The sequence below is a fragment of the Galeopterus variegatus genome, unplaced genomic scaffold, assembly GCF_000696425.1.
Source record: "Galeopterus variegatus unplaced genomic scaffold, G_variegatus-3.0.2 Scaffold2398, whole genome shotgun sequence".
Classification (NCBI taxonomy): domain Eukaryota; kingdom Metazoa; phylum Chordata; class Mammalia; order Dermoptera; family Cynocephalidae; genus Galeopterus; species Galeopterus variegatus.
The window spans coordinates 39,743-58,441 of record NW_007728509.1 but is presented as its reverse complement, the minus strand read 5'-3'; the positions used below and the strand labels follow the sequence as shown (position 1 = coordinate 58,441).

At 38.5% G+C, this 18,699-nt stretch overlaps 1 protein-coding gene across 1 annotated transcript in view; it reads right to left on the bottom strand.

The window, feature by feature from the left end:
• LOC103597716 (IQ domain-containing protein K-like) overlaps nt 1-18,699 on the bottom strand; it is a gene marked incomplete at its 5' end in the record, with an annotated part of 79,034 nt that overhangs the window by 45,433 nt on the left and 14,902 nt on the right. Inside the window, one exon of the mRNA XM_008581584.1 lies at nt 16,314-16,398. Within this exon, the coding sequence (XP_008579806.1) occupies nt 16,314-16,398 (85 nt within the window). The remainder of the gene's footprint in view (nt 1-16,313; nt 16,399-18,699) is intronic.

Sequence of the window (18,699 nt, the reverse complement as noted above, 5' to 3'; positions counted from 1 at the left end):
CGACACAACAATCACAGTCCTTTTTTTTTTTTTTTAAAGATGACCGGTAAGAGGATCTTAACCCTTGACTTGGTGTTGTCAGCACCACGCTCTCCCAAGTGAGCCACAGGCCGGCCCTAAGAGTTCTTTGACTTAAAAACAATTAATGAAATTTTCCTACAGTTGTTTGAGTCTAAATTACCTCAATGTCTAAAAAATAGAAACATCCATTTCCCCATCATTCTGGAAGTCTGCAGCTGTTCATAGGGTTCTGCTGACCAGCATAGTTTTTCTCTGTTTGGCTAGAGAGCTTTTTCATCTTTTCCTTGATTTCCTTCATTTTGAATCGAGGACTGCTATTTACCCATGTAGTATACAGCAGTCTTGCTAGTTAAGCTCTCATTACCAGGAAAGCCTAGATCTCTAGAGAAGGCTTTTGTGCGCCCTGGGGAAAGCATGCACCCATTGAACTGGCTAATCCCAGGCATTATTATCATGATTAGGGAATCGATTTAAATGGCAATGGTTGTGCCAATCAGCAAATACCATAGAGTGCAGTATAATGTTTAACACATAAACAATTTCATTGTAAAACAAAGGCTCCCTTACCAGTAGTTTTCTAGTTTTACTTCTTTAAATTTCTGCATGGAGTCCATTTGCTCTTCTAAGACAGGCACATGGAGTATGATACACATTATGTACATGACTTTGGGGTAAGAAAAAAACAAAACAAAAAACTCCTTTATGTGGATGTCAATTTTTTAAAAAATGCCTGTGAAACTGTCAAATTCTCCTAATTATATATTATTCTGGTGAAAGCCAATACAGGGTACCATATTGATTATAAAAGCTAACTCATTCAGACAGCATGAGGTTCAGTCTCAGCTCTGCAAATTACAAACTGGTACCTTGAGCAAGTTACTTAAACTCTCTGAACCTCAATTCCCTCATCCATAATATGCGGATGATAAAAATATATACTTGATTGGGTTGAAAACAAGCGGAGCTAGTATATGTAAAGTCTAAAACAGTGTCTGATACATAGTAAGCTCTCACTGTGTTAGCAATTTCTTAATTAATGAAGTAACGAGAATAATCTGGATTCAGCTCTGAGGTTGAATCCTATAACTGCTGTCAGTACATGCAGCCAAGTAGCTGAGGAGCCGATGATTCATAAAATTAAAAGCAAGACCTTCTCCCAAGGGTTTACAAAATATTGAATACATAAATGATTTTATAATAACATTAGGCATTAGCCAGCTGGTAGAGAGATACTGGGGTGTGATGTGGTGGTGGTGGGCAAGGAAATAGGGAGAGGCTGTTGCCTGGGCACTCTGAGATTACCCTTCACAGATATCTATACTTCTGAACTCCTCTTAGCCCAGTCATTTTCCCTGCTTCTTGGCAAAACAGAGAAAAACATAGCAACAGCTACCCTCTCTGGATGATTCCCTGGAGTTTGTCTAAATGCTCTGGAGGAAGGTACTTACAACAGCTGCTGGAAAGATGCTAGAGAAGTAACGAACACCAGCTTGGCATGAGATACCTCATCAAAGGTCCTTATTATATCTTTGCCATGACCAGACATACTAATGGCTACACAGAAGGATTTTATACTCAAGAAAAGCAGATTTCAACTTAAAAGAAATATATGTTTGCAAAATCTCTTTCAATTACCTAGTAAAATATTCAGAGTTCATAACTCTCTCATGAATTCAATTTTCTCTTTGTAAGGAAGCTTTATGATTCCTTCTTAGATCTTTGGCAAAACAAAAGAACAGTTGGTTTCTCAGTCTAGTGGTTATTAATGTTCCTTATAGTCCTGTGGAACTAATTAAAAAACCCTGTAGATATCATCTATTCCCTGGTACTGTGGAGGTGTTACAGATATTCATCTGCAGTATGAGAACACTCCTCAGAGTTACCTGGGGCTTTCAGAGAGGTTTAGAAGTATGTTCTAGAACAGCATTTTTCCAACAGCAGGTTGTGGCACATTAGTCTGTGTAGTAAATTCAATTAGGTGGGTTGTGAATAGCATTCAGAAATATAATTGAACAGAAAATATAAAAAATAAAATTATTCCTTTATCATCAAGAACTCTCTTTATCCCTGATAATTTTGGGGAAGACTCAAAGTCTATTTTATTGGATATTTATAATGCCAAATCACCTTTCTTTTGGTTCAAATTTGTGTTGTGTATCTTTTTCCATCTCTTTAACCATTCTGGGTCATTTTGTGTTGCCTATACCTCTAGCACAGAGGCAGATTTCTTTCTTAATACAATCTGAAAATCAGAGAAGACATTATTCTATTTATATTTATTGTAACTAGTGATATATTTGTATTTATAACTCCTGCCTTATTTTGGTTTTTATTTATCATGCTTTTATTACTTTCCTGATTTCTATTGCATTAGATTTTCTGTATTCTACTTATTTCTCTCTACTTATTTGTTATTTCACATTCTATTTTCTTTAATATGTTGCTACAAAATAATAAACAACTTAAAATAAAAATCTAATCTGTCCAGTCCTCTAAGGACTTTAGAATGTTCGAACTCCAATCTTCCCACTCTCAACTTTTACCTTACTGTCATCTAGTATTTTGGTTTCCCCTTGTTTATCTCCCATTGGTTAATACCTATTTAGATTGACCAGCTCCCTTATTCACTATCGTTTCTTGCATCCACTCCTGGTTTATGGGTTCAATTCCCTCCTAATTCAAATACATCTTTTAATAGTTCTTTCAGTGAGAGATATATCTGAAAATGTCTCTATCTGTAGCCCTTGGTCTTGAATGATAATTTAGTGCATATATAATTCTAGGTTCTATGTTACTTTCCATCGAGATTAGAAGATATCACACTTCAGTGTCCTCTGGCATATACTGCTGCTGTTTAGAAGTCTGTAATCAGTCTCATTGTTTTTCCTTTGTAGGTAATCTTTAAGATAGCTTTAAGGTTGCTGCTTTGCTTTTGGCATTCCATAGTTTCATCATGCGGCATTTTGGTGTGGTTTTGTCCTTATTTTTCTGGTTAAGGATCCATGTTTCTTCAACTTTGGAGTATTCTCGCTCAATATCTCTGTGAATATTGCTTTTCCCCCATTCACTCTGTTGTCTCCCTCTGGAATTGCTATTAGACTTAGGTTGGACCTTATTCTGTCTTGTCTTTTAGCTGCTTTTCCACATTTCCCGTTACTTTCTCTCTGTTGCAGTGTGTCTCCCAGATGTCTTCCAGTTTACTAATTATTTCTCCAGCTGTGTCTATCAACTAACTCATACCCAAAATATGGATGATGGATTGGCAACATCAGCATCACCCTGGGAGCTTTCTGGAAATACAAATTCATAGGCTCCACCCAAGACCTATTGGTACAGAATTTAATGGAGAGTGGGACCCAGGAATCTGTGTTTTAACAAACTCTCCAGGTGATTCTGATGCTCACTGAAGTTTGAGAAGCACTATTTTAGCCCATTCACTCAACTGTTTTCATTTTTGAGGTTGCACTTAGTGCCTTTTCAAATCTGAACACACACACACACCCCTTTGTTTTTCAAACTGCCTTGTACTTTCAGCAAGGTCTACATTTTTTTTTTCTGGTAAATCTCTATAATCATCTTAAACATACTGATTTCATAGTTTCAAGTTGCCACTTTTGGGGCAACTTGGGATTTTCCAGTTGGTTGTATTTACTGACTCTCCCCTTCCTTGTTGGTTTATTTTTTTATTATGAGCTCATAACTACAGAGGGTATTAGTTCCAACTCTGGGGTTTCCCAGGTCTCGGGTCATGCCTCTTGTCCGGGAGTTAGTAAACTTTTTTTGGTAAAGAATCAGATAGTAAATATTTTTGGCTTTGTCAGCCATACGGTCTCTATCATAGCAACTCAATTCTGCCATTATAACACAAAAGCAGCCAGAAACAATATGTTTTAAAAAGTGAGTGTGGCTTTGTTCCAGTAAAACTTTATTTATAAAACAGGCAGTGGGCCAGTTTTGGTTCACAGGCTATAGTTTACCAACTGCTGCTCTCATCCTTGTGCGGGCATTAAAACTATAGTCCCCAGCTTCCCTTATTGCCTCTTCCATCTCTATATATGTATTACATAAATACTATTAATTTAAGACTATTTCCTAAACTTACCTGATGACATTGAGATCACTTAGGGCACTTGCTAAAAACAGAATCCCAGGCCCTTGCCCCTGTAGGTTCTGATTCAGTACATGTGAGGGGAGCCAAGACTTCAGAATGTTCAACAACAACCCCAGGTGATTCTAGTGATCTGAAAAGTTTGAAAAACCCTGCTCTAATGGAAGGGAATGCTAAGAATGAATTTAATGTTATGAGACTTACTGTCCTAACATCTGTACAAATTTGTTTCAGTTCTTACTCATGCCACCCTGAGTATTGCAAATCCTTAAAATCAAAGAAGTGCCACTCAGGCTATTAGTGTGTGGTCAGGAAGGCATGATCTCTTTGACTCATGAAGAGCAGCTGCTTTTTGGTGGGGTAGTCTTTGCAGTGCAGGATCTGAAAAGGCCTTCTCCAGGAAGCCACGCCTCTTTTTTTTTTTTTTTATTAAAGTCTTTAATAAGATGGCCATATTACAGTACATACATACTAGGAAAAAGTTGAATTTCCCCCAACAGCTGAGTGATGAAAGTTCAGATAAAGTTCATCCAACTCTTCTTGGTACTTGTTTACGCAAATAATCAGGAAATGAATAAGTTGCAAAAGCATTTAAGGTATTTGATGAACTTTCCAATGATTTACAGGATTAAAATTACAGCAAAGTTTGCTATGCCAAACACCATATTATTGCACAATGCTTCGATCTCTTCCTCACCATTAACGCTCAGAGCTGACATTTATGCAGTACTTCCACAGCATAACAGTGCCAGCACTATTATTCGAGGAGTTTTACACATATTAACTCTTAATCCTCAGAACAACTCTATGAAGTAGGCTCTATTGCCATCTCCATTTTCAATGAGGAAACCGAGTCACAGGGAGGCGAAATAACTTGCCTAAACTTATATGTAATGTAGCCAGGATGTGAACCCAAGTAGTTCAACTCCAAAGTGGTGGTTCTCAATTCTAGCTGCACATTGGAGTCACTTGGAGGAGTTTTTTAAAAAAACAACTGATGCTGAGTCTTTCAATCACAGTTTCTCATTTATCTGATGGCTTCAGGCTTCTTATAGCTGCCCAAGTGCTTCTCATGTAGGTCAAGATTGAGTCACTGCTCTAGACTAAAGTGTGGATACTCAATGCCTCTGCCAGCAGCTGTCAAAGCATGGTAGCCAGACTGCCTTCCAGCTGAACTCAGCCAGTCCAGATGAGTCCAGCAGAGAAACTACCCAGCTCACCCACAGAATCATAAAAACTAATCAGCTGCTATGGTTTTAAGTCACTAGGTGTTAAGGTGGTTTGTTATTCAGCAGAAGGAACTAAATTGCAACTCTGCAATTCACCCATAAACTTTGCCTTGAAGGGAAACTGGCAAAAAGACTCTAAGAAAGTTGGGAATGAGGCTGGTACTAATGCCAGGCAGGGTCCTAGGTGCCTTGCATGCAGGGCTGGCTTCATGCAACTACACAGGACACACACTTAGAAGAGCCTCACGTTTATTTTATGCTCTGCTGTCACCATCCAGAAATTCCTAATAACTTTGAATGAGGGGCTCTGTGTTTTCATTTTACATGGGACCCTGCATATTATACAGCCAGGCCTGTTAATATGCAATTTTCTCATTTATTCTTCACAATAACCCTAGGAACTAGAATTCATTATTATCAGTCACATTTTACAGATAAAGAAAATGAAGCTCAGAGGAATTAAATACTAATACAAGGTCACGTGGCAAGGGAGGTAGGATGGCACTCAGGCCTCTCAAGTCCCCGAGCCCTGTTGCCAACCCAGTCTGGTGAACCTTACTGAACCCTCGAGTTAAACCTGGAGTTTGGTTTTATCAGCTTTTGTCATGTCGTGACTGAGCAAATAAAAAGAGGAGTTTTGCTGACAGACTGGCGGGTTGGCAAAGGATTTTCTGGGCATATTAAGGAACACTCACTTGCAGCTATTATAACCCAGAGTATATTTAAACAAGCACAGGAGCAGGCAGGTGGCAAGGGAAGGGCCTGGCCTGGGAAGCTGGACCCAAAGCAGCCCAAACCCACTATTTATAGTGCTGTGGCCTATTTTGGCTGCTGGGCCTATTTTGGCCCTGAAAATTGCCCTGAGAACTGGACCTGGAAACTGACCATGGAAACCAGGCGCCTTCATTATGGGGTATGGCTGGAGTCATGCTGGGCACAGACAAAATTTTTTTTTTTTTTTATGAGCTCAAGGACATTTTGAAAAAACAGGATTTTCTTTGACAGGCAATTAAAAAAAAATACCCAACCATTTAGGGAACAGTATCAGAAAACAATGAGGAATAATCTCTTAGGGAGGCAAATGCATAGAGCAGATTAAGTCAATAAAGAACTCACAGAATGAAGCTTTAGCCATGTGCCAGGCACTGTGCTAAGCATCTGACATGCACCATTTCATTTATATCCTCACACATAACCCTAGGAGGGCAGCACAGTCATCCCATTTTACGGGAAATGAAATTGAGGTTCAGGAAAATTAAGTAATTTACACAATGTCACAGGGTTGGTAAGCCAGAATTCAAACCTGCATCATGGCACCCCATTTACCCAGGCTATCACCTACAGCTCTGCTTCTCAGACTTAACTATGCTAAGACTCACCTGGTTGTCATGCAAAGATGCAGATTTTGATTCAGGAGGTCTGGGGTGGGGCCTGAGATTCTGCATTTCCAACCATTTGATACCACTGGTTCATGGACCACAATCTGAGTAGCAAGGATGTAGATATTGCAGCAGTTTTCCTGCTTCTACTTTTATCCTTCTACAACTTGCTCTCTCTACAGCAGCCTGTTTTATTGTATTGGTTTCCATTGATGCACAAAGAATAATCCCCCCACACTTGGCAGCTTAAAATAACCACACAGTCTCTTAGGGTTAGGAATCTAGGAGCACATTAGCTGGGTGGTTCCAGCTCAGGTCTCTTGTGAGGTTACAGTTAGGATATCAGCTGGGCTTGCAGTCATCTGAAGGCTCAAATGGGCTGGGGGATCTGCTTCCAAGATGGTGCACTCCCGTGGCTATTGGCTGGAGACCTCAGTTTCTTGTCATGTGAGTGTTTCCATAGGGCTGCTCAAGACATGGCAGCTGGCTTCCCCCAAAGTGAATGACCTGAGAGAGAAAGTGAGGCCAAGACTGCAGTGTCTCTTTTGTAACCTAATTTTGGAAGTGGCACACCATTATCCCTGTCTTATTCCACTGGTCACACATATCAATCCTGGTACAATGTGGGAAGGGACTCCACAGGAATGTGAATATCAGGGGCTGGGGATTATTGAGAAGTCATTGCGGATATTGGTTACTACAGTTTTCTGATGAAAAGTCAGTCAGATCATATCATTCCTCTGTTCAAAGCCTTGTCATCACTCCTCATCAGAGTCAGAATAAAATTCAAAGTTCCAGAATCCAGATGAAAGCTCACATTTGACCCTGCAGGATTTGGTCCCTGACTACTTTCTCATCTCCCCTCCTACTCACACCCAGCTCATTTTAATCAACGGCTCTCACCCTCTTGCTGGTCCTCCAATAATCTAGCACCTTCCCCACCCCATGCAGGCCTTTGCGTGTACTTTTCTCTCTGCCTAGAATGAATTTTGTTCAGGTCTCCACTCAAATAATATCTTCTCAGAGAGGCCTTCCCTGACCAAACTCACCATCTAAAATAATAGCTCAATTATTCTCTAGCCCTTTAGTTTGCTTTCTTTTGTTTCATGGTATCTATTTGCAATAGATATTTGCTCAGCAAGGAGTATACTTCCCTACCACATTGAGGGTTTGGGCGTGTGACTTGCATTGGCCAATGTGACTTGCTTTGGCCAATGTGTGGAAGTGACATGTGCCAATTTCCACCCTAAGCCTTAGGACACATTGCGTGTGTTTTTGCTTACCTTTTTGAGAGATTTCAACTTCTGCCATGCAAAGAACATGTCCCTGGTAGCCTGCCGATCTCAGAAGCATGAAGACCCTAGAACAAAACTAGATAGAACCCAACAGCCTGGAGCCAAGTGTAGCCTACAGTAGCTGAAACCTGGCCAACCTGCAGACATGTGGGTGAAATGTAAAGGTATACAGAAAGCCACTGAGTTTTGGGGTGGTTTGTTAAGTGGCATTATTGTGATAATAGGTAATTCATACTACTTGACATTATATTACCTATTTATTTATTTGTATCTGTCTGTAGTCTATTGCAAGAATGAAAGCTCCTAGAGAGCAGGGACTTTTATTTCCCAAAGTATGTCCTGTTCTAGAACAAGGCCTGCCTGCTACATATTAGGCACTCAATAAATACTAGTGAATGAATTGATCTCAGTGTAGAGCCTGCTTGCTTAATCATTATTCTGTATTGCCTTCAAATTAGCCTGAAAAATTGCAAAGTATTAAAAAGTAATTGTCTTGGGCCGAGCCCATGGCGCACTCGGGAGAGTGCAGCGCTGGGAGCACAGCAGCGCTCCCGCCGCGGGTTCAGATCCTATATAGGGATGACCGGTGCGCTCACAGAGCTCACTGGCTGAGTGTGGTGTGGCCGGTCTCAAAAAGGACAAAAATAAATAAATAAATAAAAAATAAAAAAATAAAAAGTAATTGTCTTGAATAGGAGTTCTAGGAAGCATATTGTTCACCAGGAAAATGTGACTCACACAAAGTTGCATATCACTGTCTCAGGTGCCATCTCTCTTCACCTGAGCCATTTCAGAAGTCAGCCATAAACTACAACCAACCCCCACCTGAGAAAGGAAGTGCTGCTTTAAATGATACTGGCTCACCTTGTTGGGTGGCTGTCCCCAGGAAACCCAGGGAGATGACTAATGAGCACACACAAAAGGAGGAAATGCACCTCCACCCCCTCCTGGAACAGCTGCACCGGAAGACACCCCACCCTGGAAGGAGGAAGAGGAAGCTGGGGAAAGCCTTAGAACAGACCAACAATGTGGGGAAGCAAGAGAAAGCAGAAGGAAAAAAGGACCTTAAATAACTGACTATTGGGACTTTATGAGGAAATAAAAATCGATAACAACTCCTAAATGTTTCTTCAGTTCTTCCATCTCAGGACTCACCTTGGGTTGGGAGTACTTTGAATGAGGAATGTTTGGCTAAATTCCTACCTATCAGCTGCATGAATAGTGTGTTTTCTTTCAAATACAAATGCTTAGAATAGACCCACGTGTGCTGATGTGGAAAGCTACCCTCAGTGCTAAATGAAACAAGCTGCAGAATAGCTATACAAAGGCACTTCAAAAAGTTCATGAAAAAACAGAATTAAAAGATTATACTTTCCATGAACTTTTTGAAGTACCGTCATATATTTATTTAAAAACAAAATCTTTTTATAAAAAACATGCGATATAATAAATATATATACATTTTCATACACACAAAGGAAAAACAGAAAAGACACATGCCTAACTATTAAGAGTGGTTTCATCTGAGAAGCAGGTTTGAGGTAGGCCAGGAGTGGAAATTTTCACATTTTATTTTAGACCACTTCCATATGGTTTGATTTTTGGTTTTGAGTAGGTGCTCTTTTACTATAAAAATATTAATAAACACTTTTTCATACAAAGATTTTTTTTTTTCATGCCAAATAGAGGCAGTATTTTCAGAGATGGTCAAATGCGGTTGCAAAATGCATCCCATTTCATCTGCTGTTTGCCAGTGACAAGGGGCCCTCCCCTCATTTGTTCCAATGGGAGGACTGGCTAAGAGCAGCCCTGTAACAGTATCCTCGGTGCCAGGCCTCTGCTTTCCTTGTTTACTTTCTGCAAACATGCTAACTTAAACCATCCTGCCAAAGAACAGTGGCACTGTGCTAAGCCCCTTACATGGATTGACCATATGATTCAATCTTCATAAGCAAGAACTATTATTATTCCCATTTTATAGACAGGAAACTGTGGTTCAGAAGTTAAATAACCTAGCCAAAGTTATCAACATGACATGCCAGGATTCAGACAGGTCTGTGTGCTGTCCGTAAGCAGAGCCCACATTACTAACAGGGCATGTTTTACATAGAAAGAATAGAACAAATCTTTCTATTCAGCCATAACATTCAAGAAAAAGAAAGTTAAAGCTAGTGACCTTTCAAAAAAATTGTCATGCCTAATAGCCCAGCCAGCTGCTTGAAGTGAAGAAAACTCTCTCTTCCTCTAAGTGCAGAGCATCGAGTTGGAACTTCTGCTTTCTGCAGAAAAATATGGGAGGACTACAAAACCCTTTCTTTGTATTCTTCAAAGAGCCTCTCCACCGTTGCTTGGCTTTTATCCTGGGCTGTTTCCATCATCCATTTTCTAACTAACCATATAGGTCAGGTCTCCTCTAAGTAGAAAGGAGTGGGTTTTCAGAAAAAAATAAAATAAAGTTAAATCAAATCAAAATTCACTGAACACCCACCACTTTTTATTTAGGGTCTTCATAATGCTCTGCATTCCAGCTGATCCAAAGCGTTTTTTCCAGTGAAGTCTAACACGTGTGATGTGAAAGGCTTTCTCTGTTCATAAGATCAAATCCTCCTCCAAATGATTTGTGGTCAGTTAAGCAAAATAAGCAAACATCTTTGCAAGTGAAAGTATTATTTGAGCATAAGCATTTCTTGTCTACACACACACACACACACACACACACACACACACAGCTCAAACCAAAAACACTATCAGGAAGACTACAAAATATAATGGTACTTCAAAAAGTTTGCGAAAAAATTGAATTAAAAGATAATACAAACTTTTACATGAACTTTTTGAAGACCCCTTGTGGAAAAAAAAATGATTTTGAAATTTTAGAAAGAACTGAGTACATTAACAATTAGATTAAAGTAAAACAAAGAATGCTTTCTGAATATTATTCTTTCAATTTTTATTTTGGTAATTTTAATGTGCAAACGAGCACCTGAGTGCACACACAGACAGTCCTAAAAGGGCTCAGGAAAAATAGTCTAATGATGCCAAATTTTAACTAAAGAAGGAAAGAAAAATTATAGTAGTTATCATGGCTGAATGTAGGTATTTAAGTCTTTATTTAAACAAGTTTTTATTACTTCGAAAAAACAATATATATTCTTTGTAAATAATTTGAAAAATAGAAAAAAGTAGAGACAGTAAAAACATCACCCCTTATCCTACCACTGAACAACCACAATATTATATGATATATTTCTTTTTAGTCTATTTTCTACATATAGTTTTTAAAATATAATTATTAAAAATCTGCATATAAGACATCTTTTTTCACTTAGTACACTAAGGCCAATTTCCATCTTGTTATCATGTTCTTTGTTTATTATTTTTAGTGTCTGAATAATATTCTATTGAGACAATCAGACAAGTGTGCAGACATATGAAAGAATGTTTTTCATAAAATAGTTTATACAGAGAGAACACTAGAAGATCCAGCCATCTAGGGCTAAATAAGTTATGGTTCAATGTATTCACAGAAATATCTATCTCTACTTACCTATCTATCTAATAGATATCTGTTATATGTTTTATATACATGATATACATAAATATGTTTTATAGCCGTCTATATATATTATATAACAGATAGGTAGATAGCTATAAAACATATATACGTATATCGTAAAATGAGTGAGGTAGATCTTTGTGTACTAACAAAGAAAGATATTCCCAATATATCATTAAGGAGAGAGAGCAGGCACAAAACAGTGTTTATCTTTATAATTTTGTAAAAAATAAAATAAAACTTCCTATATGACTAAAAAATTCTGGAAAGATGAATGCCATCATATAATTTTTTAAAATAAAACTTATATATGCATTATCTATTCTTTTCCACAATTGATGTGTATTGCGTAATAAAAAAAAATAGGTATGTTTTAGAAAAACCTGCTCCTTGGGGTAGACATCCCCTCTCCAGCCACGTCCAAGTCTCCAGCTGATTGATATAGGCCACAGTCTTTCCTTGAGACAAACTGAGATGATTGCTCTGCATGAGTGGACACAGTATTTATTTTGTGCCAATATCCTCCCTTTGTGTGCAAGTAATCAAGAGTCTGGAAACTTTTATACTGAAAATGGTATAGTCAGGACTCTAGGTTGTAAGTGATAGAAATGCATCGTGAAGAAGCTTCATTGGTATGGCTGAATCCAGGTACTCGCCCCGTCTTCAGGGCCCAGCCCCTCTTCTCTGTCTCTTGGCTGTCTATGCCTCTGTGGTCACTTCTCCAGCAGGCTCTTCACACAGTGGTAAGCCTGGCCCCTCGGTAACCCCAGTGCAAAGAGAACTGCTCCATCCCCAAACTCCCAGGTTCTCAGAATGGAGTCTCACTAAGTCTGATTGGCCTGACTTATGTCCCCTGCCCATCATGAAGTAATCTCTATAGACAGAGGGATGCGATGTTCAGTGTCTAAGCTGCCCCAGGCCCCTGCAGCCAAGGTAAGGAGTGTCCCACTCTAAATCTTGTACTCTTTGCTTATTCCAAGCTGTGTCTCCTCGGGAAGTCCCTCATTCACCCCAGGTCAATTGCTATAGACAAAGGTATAAATAAGATATAAATACACAGATTGTCATTGTTTTCTGCAAGTGGAGATCAGAATCTCCATTATTTTACTTTCTTTATTTTATTTTATTTTGTAACTTTGCATGGCCACAAAGAGGCAACTGCATCAGGCTCACACTGTATTATTCATCAAATAACGGGTAATGATTGATGGCCTTTGTGATTCTCAGTTGTCACAATGCCTAGAGGGGGAGTTGATGCTGGGGGGAGGGGGGATTGCTAATACCTGCCATGCTGGGTGTCTAGGCTGAGTTAGAATAAAATAAAAACAAATGAGTAGAAGGCATAATATGCCACAAGCTTATTTATACAGAATAAATATTCAGTGGATTTCTCTCTGCCTCCTAAATCATTAAAGAAATTTTAATCATTATGGCCCACAAGAACCTCATTTGAACTTCACAAGAGAGCAAGATTTTCTCAATCAGTTGTTACCAATTGCATAGGAAATTACATAAACACAAGAGTATCAGTGCTGCAGAAGAGTATGACTGATGCCCAATCTAATTTCGCAAAGGAATGCTTTCAGAGCACCAGATATCATTCACAATATTCAAATGTATTAAAAAAAAAATCACTCGGTTTTGCATGGTGAAACAATCTTACTTTCCAACTGCTAGCCTACTGTTTGGAAAGAAGCAACAAGAGAATGTCTTCTTCTACAAAAGTGCTTAATCAGTAATAAATATCAGAGACTTACTTACAATGCCAGTTATAAAGTCGCAGCTACCAAGAATGGTTCACTACAAATAGCTTTTCACATCACATGACATATCTGCTAATGTGGTCAGTTAAAATATATTTTTATGAGATGTCTGGCTAGTTTTGTGTTAGATGAGTGACTATGTCATAAGAAGACTGTTTAGCCTTGAAAAGGGAGGAAGTTCTGACACATGTTCCAACATGGATGAACCCTGAGGACATTATGCTAACTACAATAAGCTTGTCACAAAAGGACAAATATTATATAATTCCATGTACATGAGGTACCTAGAATAGAGACAGAGAGCAGAATGGTGGCTGCTGGGGGCTGGAGGGGAGTAAGGAATGGGGAGTTGTTTAATGTATACAGAGTTTCAGTTTAGAAAGATGAAGAAGTTCGGGAGATGGATGGTGGTGATGGTTGCACAACAATGTCAAAATCCTTGATACCACTGAACTGTACACTTAAAAATGGTTACAGTAATTTTATGTCATGTCAGAAAAAAAAAAACAACTTTGTGGAATAACTATATTTTTTCCTTCACGGTATTTGAGAAAATATAGGTAAAGGTTTTTGTTCATTAAAAAAACAAAACAAAACAAAAACCCTTCCTGGCAAACATAGTAAAACCCACAGGGAGTGGGTAAGGAGAGCTTGGAAAAGTGCTTGCTGTAAGGGAGCTCTAAGGGTCCATTTCATGAATTCCTGCACATCCCTTTTACTAGTCATAGGATGTTTAGTTCTTACTGCCAAAACCAGTCCAAAAATCTAGAACTCACATCAGGAGAACACATGGTCAAAAGGAATAATAAGGGCCGGCCCGGTGGCGCAATGGATAGTGCGCCGCTTGGGAAGCACGGCGGCGCTCCCGCCCGAGGGTTCGGATCCCACATGTGGACCGGTGCCCGCTCACTGGCTGAGCGAGGCGCGGGAGCAACACCGAGGGTTGCAATCCCGTTGCCGGTCCCCGGTCCGGTATGGGGGCAACACTGAGGGTTGCGATCCGATGCCGGACACGGAAAAAGACAAAAAAAAAAAAAAAGGAATAATAAAATGATGGCTTGCTTCATATTTTTTTTATAATATTTACTTGTTTATCTTATTTCTATATAATTCACCTACCATAACATTCATCCTTTTAAATTTTAGAATTAAGTGGTTTTTATTATATTCACAAAGCTGTTCAACCATCACCACTATCTAGTTCCAGAACAGTTTTTCACTTCCAAAAGAAGCCCTGTACCCATTAGCAGTGACTCCCCACTTTCCCCTTCCTCCAGCCCCCGACAACCACTAATCTAGTTTTCTATCACATTCCCTATTTTGGACATTTCACTTAAATGGAATCATACAGTATGTGACCTTTTGTCTTTGGCTCCTTTCAGTTGGCATAATGTTTCCAAGGTTCATCCGTTTTGCAGCATGTATCAGTACTTCATTCCTTTTTATGGCTAAATAACATTGCATCATATGGCTGTATCACCTTCTGTTTATCCATTCATCAGTTGATGGACATTTGGATTGTTCCCACTTTTTGGCTGTTATAAATAATACTTCTTTGAACATTTGTGTACAAGTGTTTGTGGGGACAGATGTTTTCAATTATCTGAAATATACACCTATGAGTGGAATTACTAGGTCATAGTGTGGAAACCCTATTTTTAACTCTTTGAGGAACTGCCTGTTTTCCGAAGTGGCTGTACTATTTTACATTCTCATCATCAGTATTTGAAGGTTTCAAGTTTTCTATATTCTCACCAACTCTTGTTACTGTCTTTTTGATTGTAGCCATGCTAGTGGGTATGAAGTAGTATCTCACTGTGGTTTTGATTTGTATTTTCTGATTATTAGTGATGTTGAGCATCTTTTCATGTGCTTATTGGCCATTTGTATATATTCTTTGGAGAAACATCTATTCAAATCCTTTGCCAATTTTATAATTGGGTTATTTGTATTTTTGTTCTTGGGTTGTGAGAATTCTTCATATATTATAGATATTAAAACTTTATACAATATATGATTTGCAAATATTTTCTTCCATTCTATGGATTGTCTTTTTACTCACTTGATGGTATTCCTTGAACCATAAGAGTTTTTAATTTTGATAAAGTCCAATTTATCTATTTTTTTCTTTTGTTGCTTGTGCTTTTTGTTATCTAAATTTCTTTTGTTATATAAACTTGTTGCTTAATTCAAGGTCATGAAAATTTATATCTATGTTTTCTTTTAAGATCTTTATAGTTTTAACACTTTCATTCAGGTCTCTAATTAATTTGAATTAATTTCTGTATACGGTATGAAGTCGGGGTCTAACTTCATTGTTTTGCATGTGGATATCCAGTTGTCCATCAGCATTTGTTGAAAAGACTATTCTTTCCCTATTGAATGGTCTTGACACTCTTGTTGGAAATCAGTCAACATAAATGTAAGGGTTTATTTCTGAACTTTTATTCTATTCCATTGATCTGTATGTTTACCCTATGCTAGTACCACTCAGTCTTGGTGACTGTAACTTTGTAGTAAGTTTTGAAATAGGGAAGTGTGAGTCCTCCAACTTTGTTCTTCTTTTTCAAGATTGTTTTGACTATTTGGGGTCCCTTGCATTTTCATATGAATTTTAGGGTCAGCTTGTCAAAAAAAAAGTCCAGTTGGGATTCTGATAGGAATTGTGTTGAATCCGTAGATCAATTTAAGGAATACTGCCATGTATTCCTTTCTCTATATATGTCATGTTATTTTTTAGGCAATACAGGCCAGTCAACCCAACTTTAAAAGGGTGGGGAGTACTTTTAATGATAATTGCAAAATAGGTTTTGGTAACAATTCTAAATTGCTCTTTAGGACCTATTTCATAGAGAATACTAATATCTTCTGTTTCAAATTCATCTAAGGATTTTCTCATGGGCCCTCCACATCACAAAAATTCCCCATCAAGCCAAATGTCACAATTGCACGTGACTCTTACCAGATAAGCTCTCCAGAAGGACTGAATGCAGAGTGCTGCTTCCTCTTCTGTCAGCAGGAGGGAGAGTGGGATTGGTGGCCTCGGGCTGAAAAGCAATAAAATGATCATATGCCCGTGAGAATCCTCCAGCCTGGGCACTGCCTTTGACAACATAATGGTCTCTCTGATTAAGTGCCTCATCTACCTCCATTTTCAGAAAGCAACAATGTCATTTTTGATAGAAAAGTGTATGCTTGAGTTAGCATTTCTCATTTTTAAACCTGGGATGAATTCTTTTTCAAAAAAAAAAACAGCATCTTAAATCTTAAATCACTGTCAGCCTGCTCTTCCTTTGAAGGACTCAGGTTGCTAAAGTTGCATGTTAGTACTGAAGGTGCAGCCTGCATGTTATTGACATAAGATCACATGCACATAATGCAAGAGACAGGAAAAGTGGCCTTTATGTACTACATGATGACTGAGACATATAAAAGGGTTCTTTCTCCAACTTTCCTTTGAAGAGAAATTAAGTAGTTCATCTCTTTTTCAAGAGTAAAATATTGGAATTTATCTCTGATTATCAGTGTGCATTCCAGGTTGATGTGGCTTACATTCAAGCATAGCATATTTTTAAGTTCTGCTACTACATCTTTTTAAAAATGTATTTATTTTTTAACTGACACATATTGACTGTACATATTTATGGGGTACGGAGTTATATTTCAATATGTGTATATAATGTGTGATGATCAAATCAGGGTAATTAGCATATTCATCATCACAAAAATGCATCATTTCTTTGTAGTGAGAGCATTTGAGCACCTCCCTTCTAGCCATTTGAGAACAAACAATAAATTATTGTTAATTATAAACACCTAGCACTACTATAGACCACTAGAACTTACTTTTCCTATCTAGCTGTGATTTTTACATTCATTAACCAACCTCTCCCTATCCATCCCCCCTTCCGATCCTCTAGTAACCACAATTCCACTCTCTACCTCTATAAGCGCAACTTTTTTTTTTTAGCTTCCACATATGAATAAGAACATGTGGTATTTATCCCTCTGTATTTGACATTTCACTTATAATGCCTTCCAGGCTCATCCATGTTGCCACAAATGATAGGATTTCATTTTTTTTTTTTTATGGCTGAGTAGTATTCTACTACATCTTAATAAGCAATAAAATATCTCAAGTGCTGGGTCAGTTGGTAGTGTCTGCTCTTGTGGGAATTTTCAGATTATAATGAGATTTTTGATCATAGATACAACATTCAAAAATCATGACTACATATGATTTCCTCCCCTCAAAAGTTTAATAGAGCCACTAACTCTGGCAAGCCTTGTAAGTCTGTCTTCATTCTGGTTCTGTATGTTTCCCAAAGCAGAGTACAGCTACCTCTGAAAAGCAAGGGCCAAGACTTTTCAGATATAGTACAAAGAAATAAACCTCTGAAAGAACATGGTTCACATGAAACTGTTCTCAGTACAGGATCCCAGAAATGACTTTGCAAGCTAGAGCTTACAGTAACTCACACTGTGTGGAGAGGTTGACTAACCTGCCCAAGGTCACACAGCTTGTAGGTGGCCTAGTCAGGATGTGGGCCTAGACCCATCCAATCCCAAAGCCCCAGCTCCCCTCAAAGTGGTGTACACCACATCTCAACTGGGCAAACACTTGCAGATGCCCAGCTCGGCAGTGTGCAAAGCTAACTGCAACAATGCATGATTCTCCAGCATCTGGGGTTTTTAGTTCCCTCTTAATGTTGACTTACAAAAACAAAAAGAAAACCTTGATACAGTATATTTGTTTGAATGAATGAATGCTCTTATGAATTATTCCAGAAAGAAATCAAAGCTAGGAAGAACGTGGGGGTTATCAAGGTCATTTCTAGCTAGTGCACTATTACTGCCAAGCTCTGGTTTTCCAGTGGGACAGGTCCTTTGCAAGAGACCAAGACAAGGAGATTCTTCCACTTCTTTGGAGAAATTATTATACCCTCAAAATGATAGCATTGTTAGTACCCTTTCCCTAACGTTCAGATACCATTTTCATTTGCATAACGTGGTGGGGTTGTTTTTTTTTTGTTTGTTTTTTGTTTTGGTTCTGTATCTGTTTTCACCTCTTCTTGCATAATATCTGATTTTCTGGGCTGAAACGGAGCATTTGTCATTTGCAGGAGACCTGCCACTAGAGGTACGTTGGCTCTCTGCTTTCCATATTAAAAGTCTCTCCTCATCCATTGTCCTTTTCCTCTAAATCTCAGTTGTGTGACACCAATAAATCAGAACTCTGAAGCAGTTTCCCTTCACTGGTTGAAATTCAATGGCATCTAGAGAGACCTCGGTGTTTCTAAGGAGACCTTGATGTGTTGGCAGTGAATTTACGAGAATCATGCTATAAT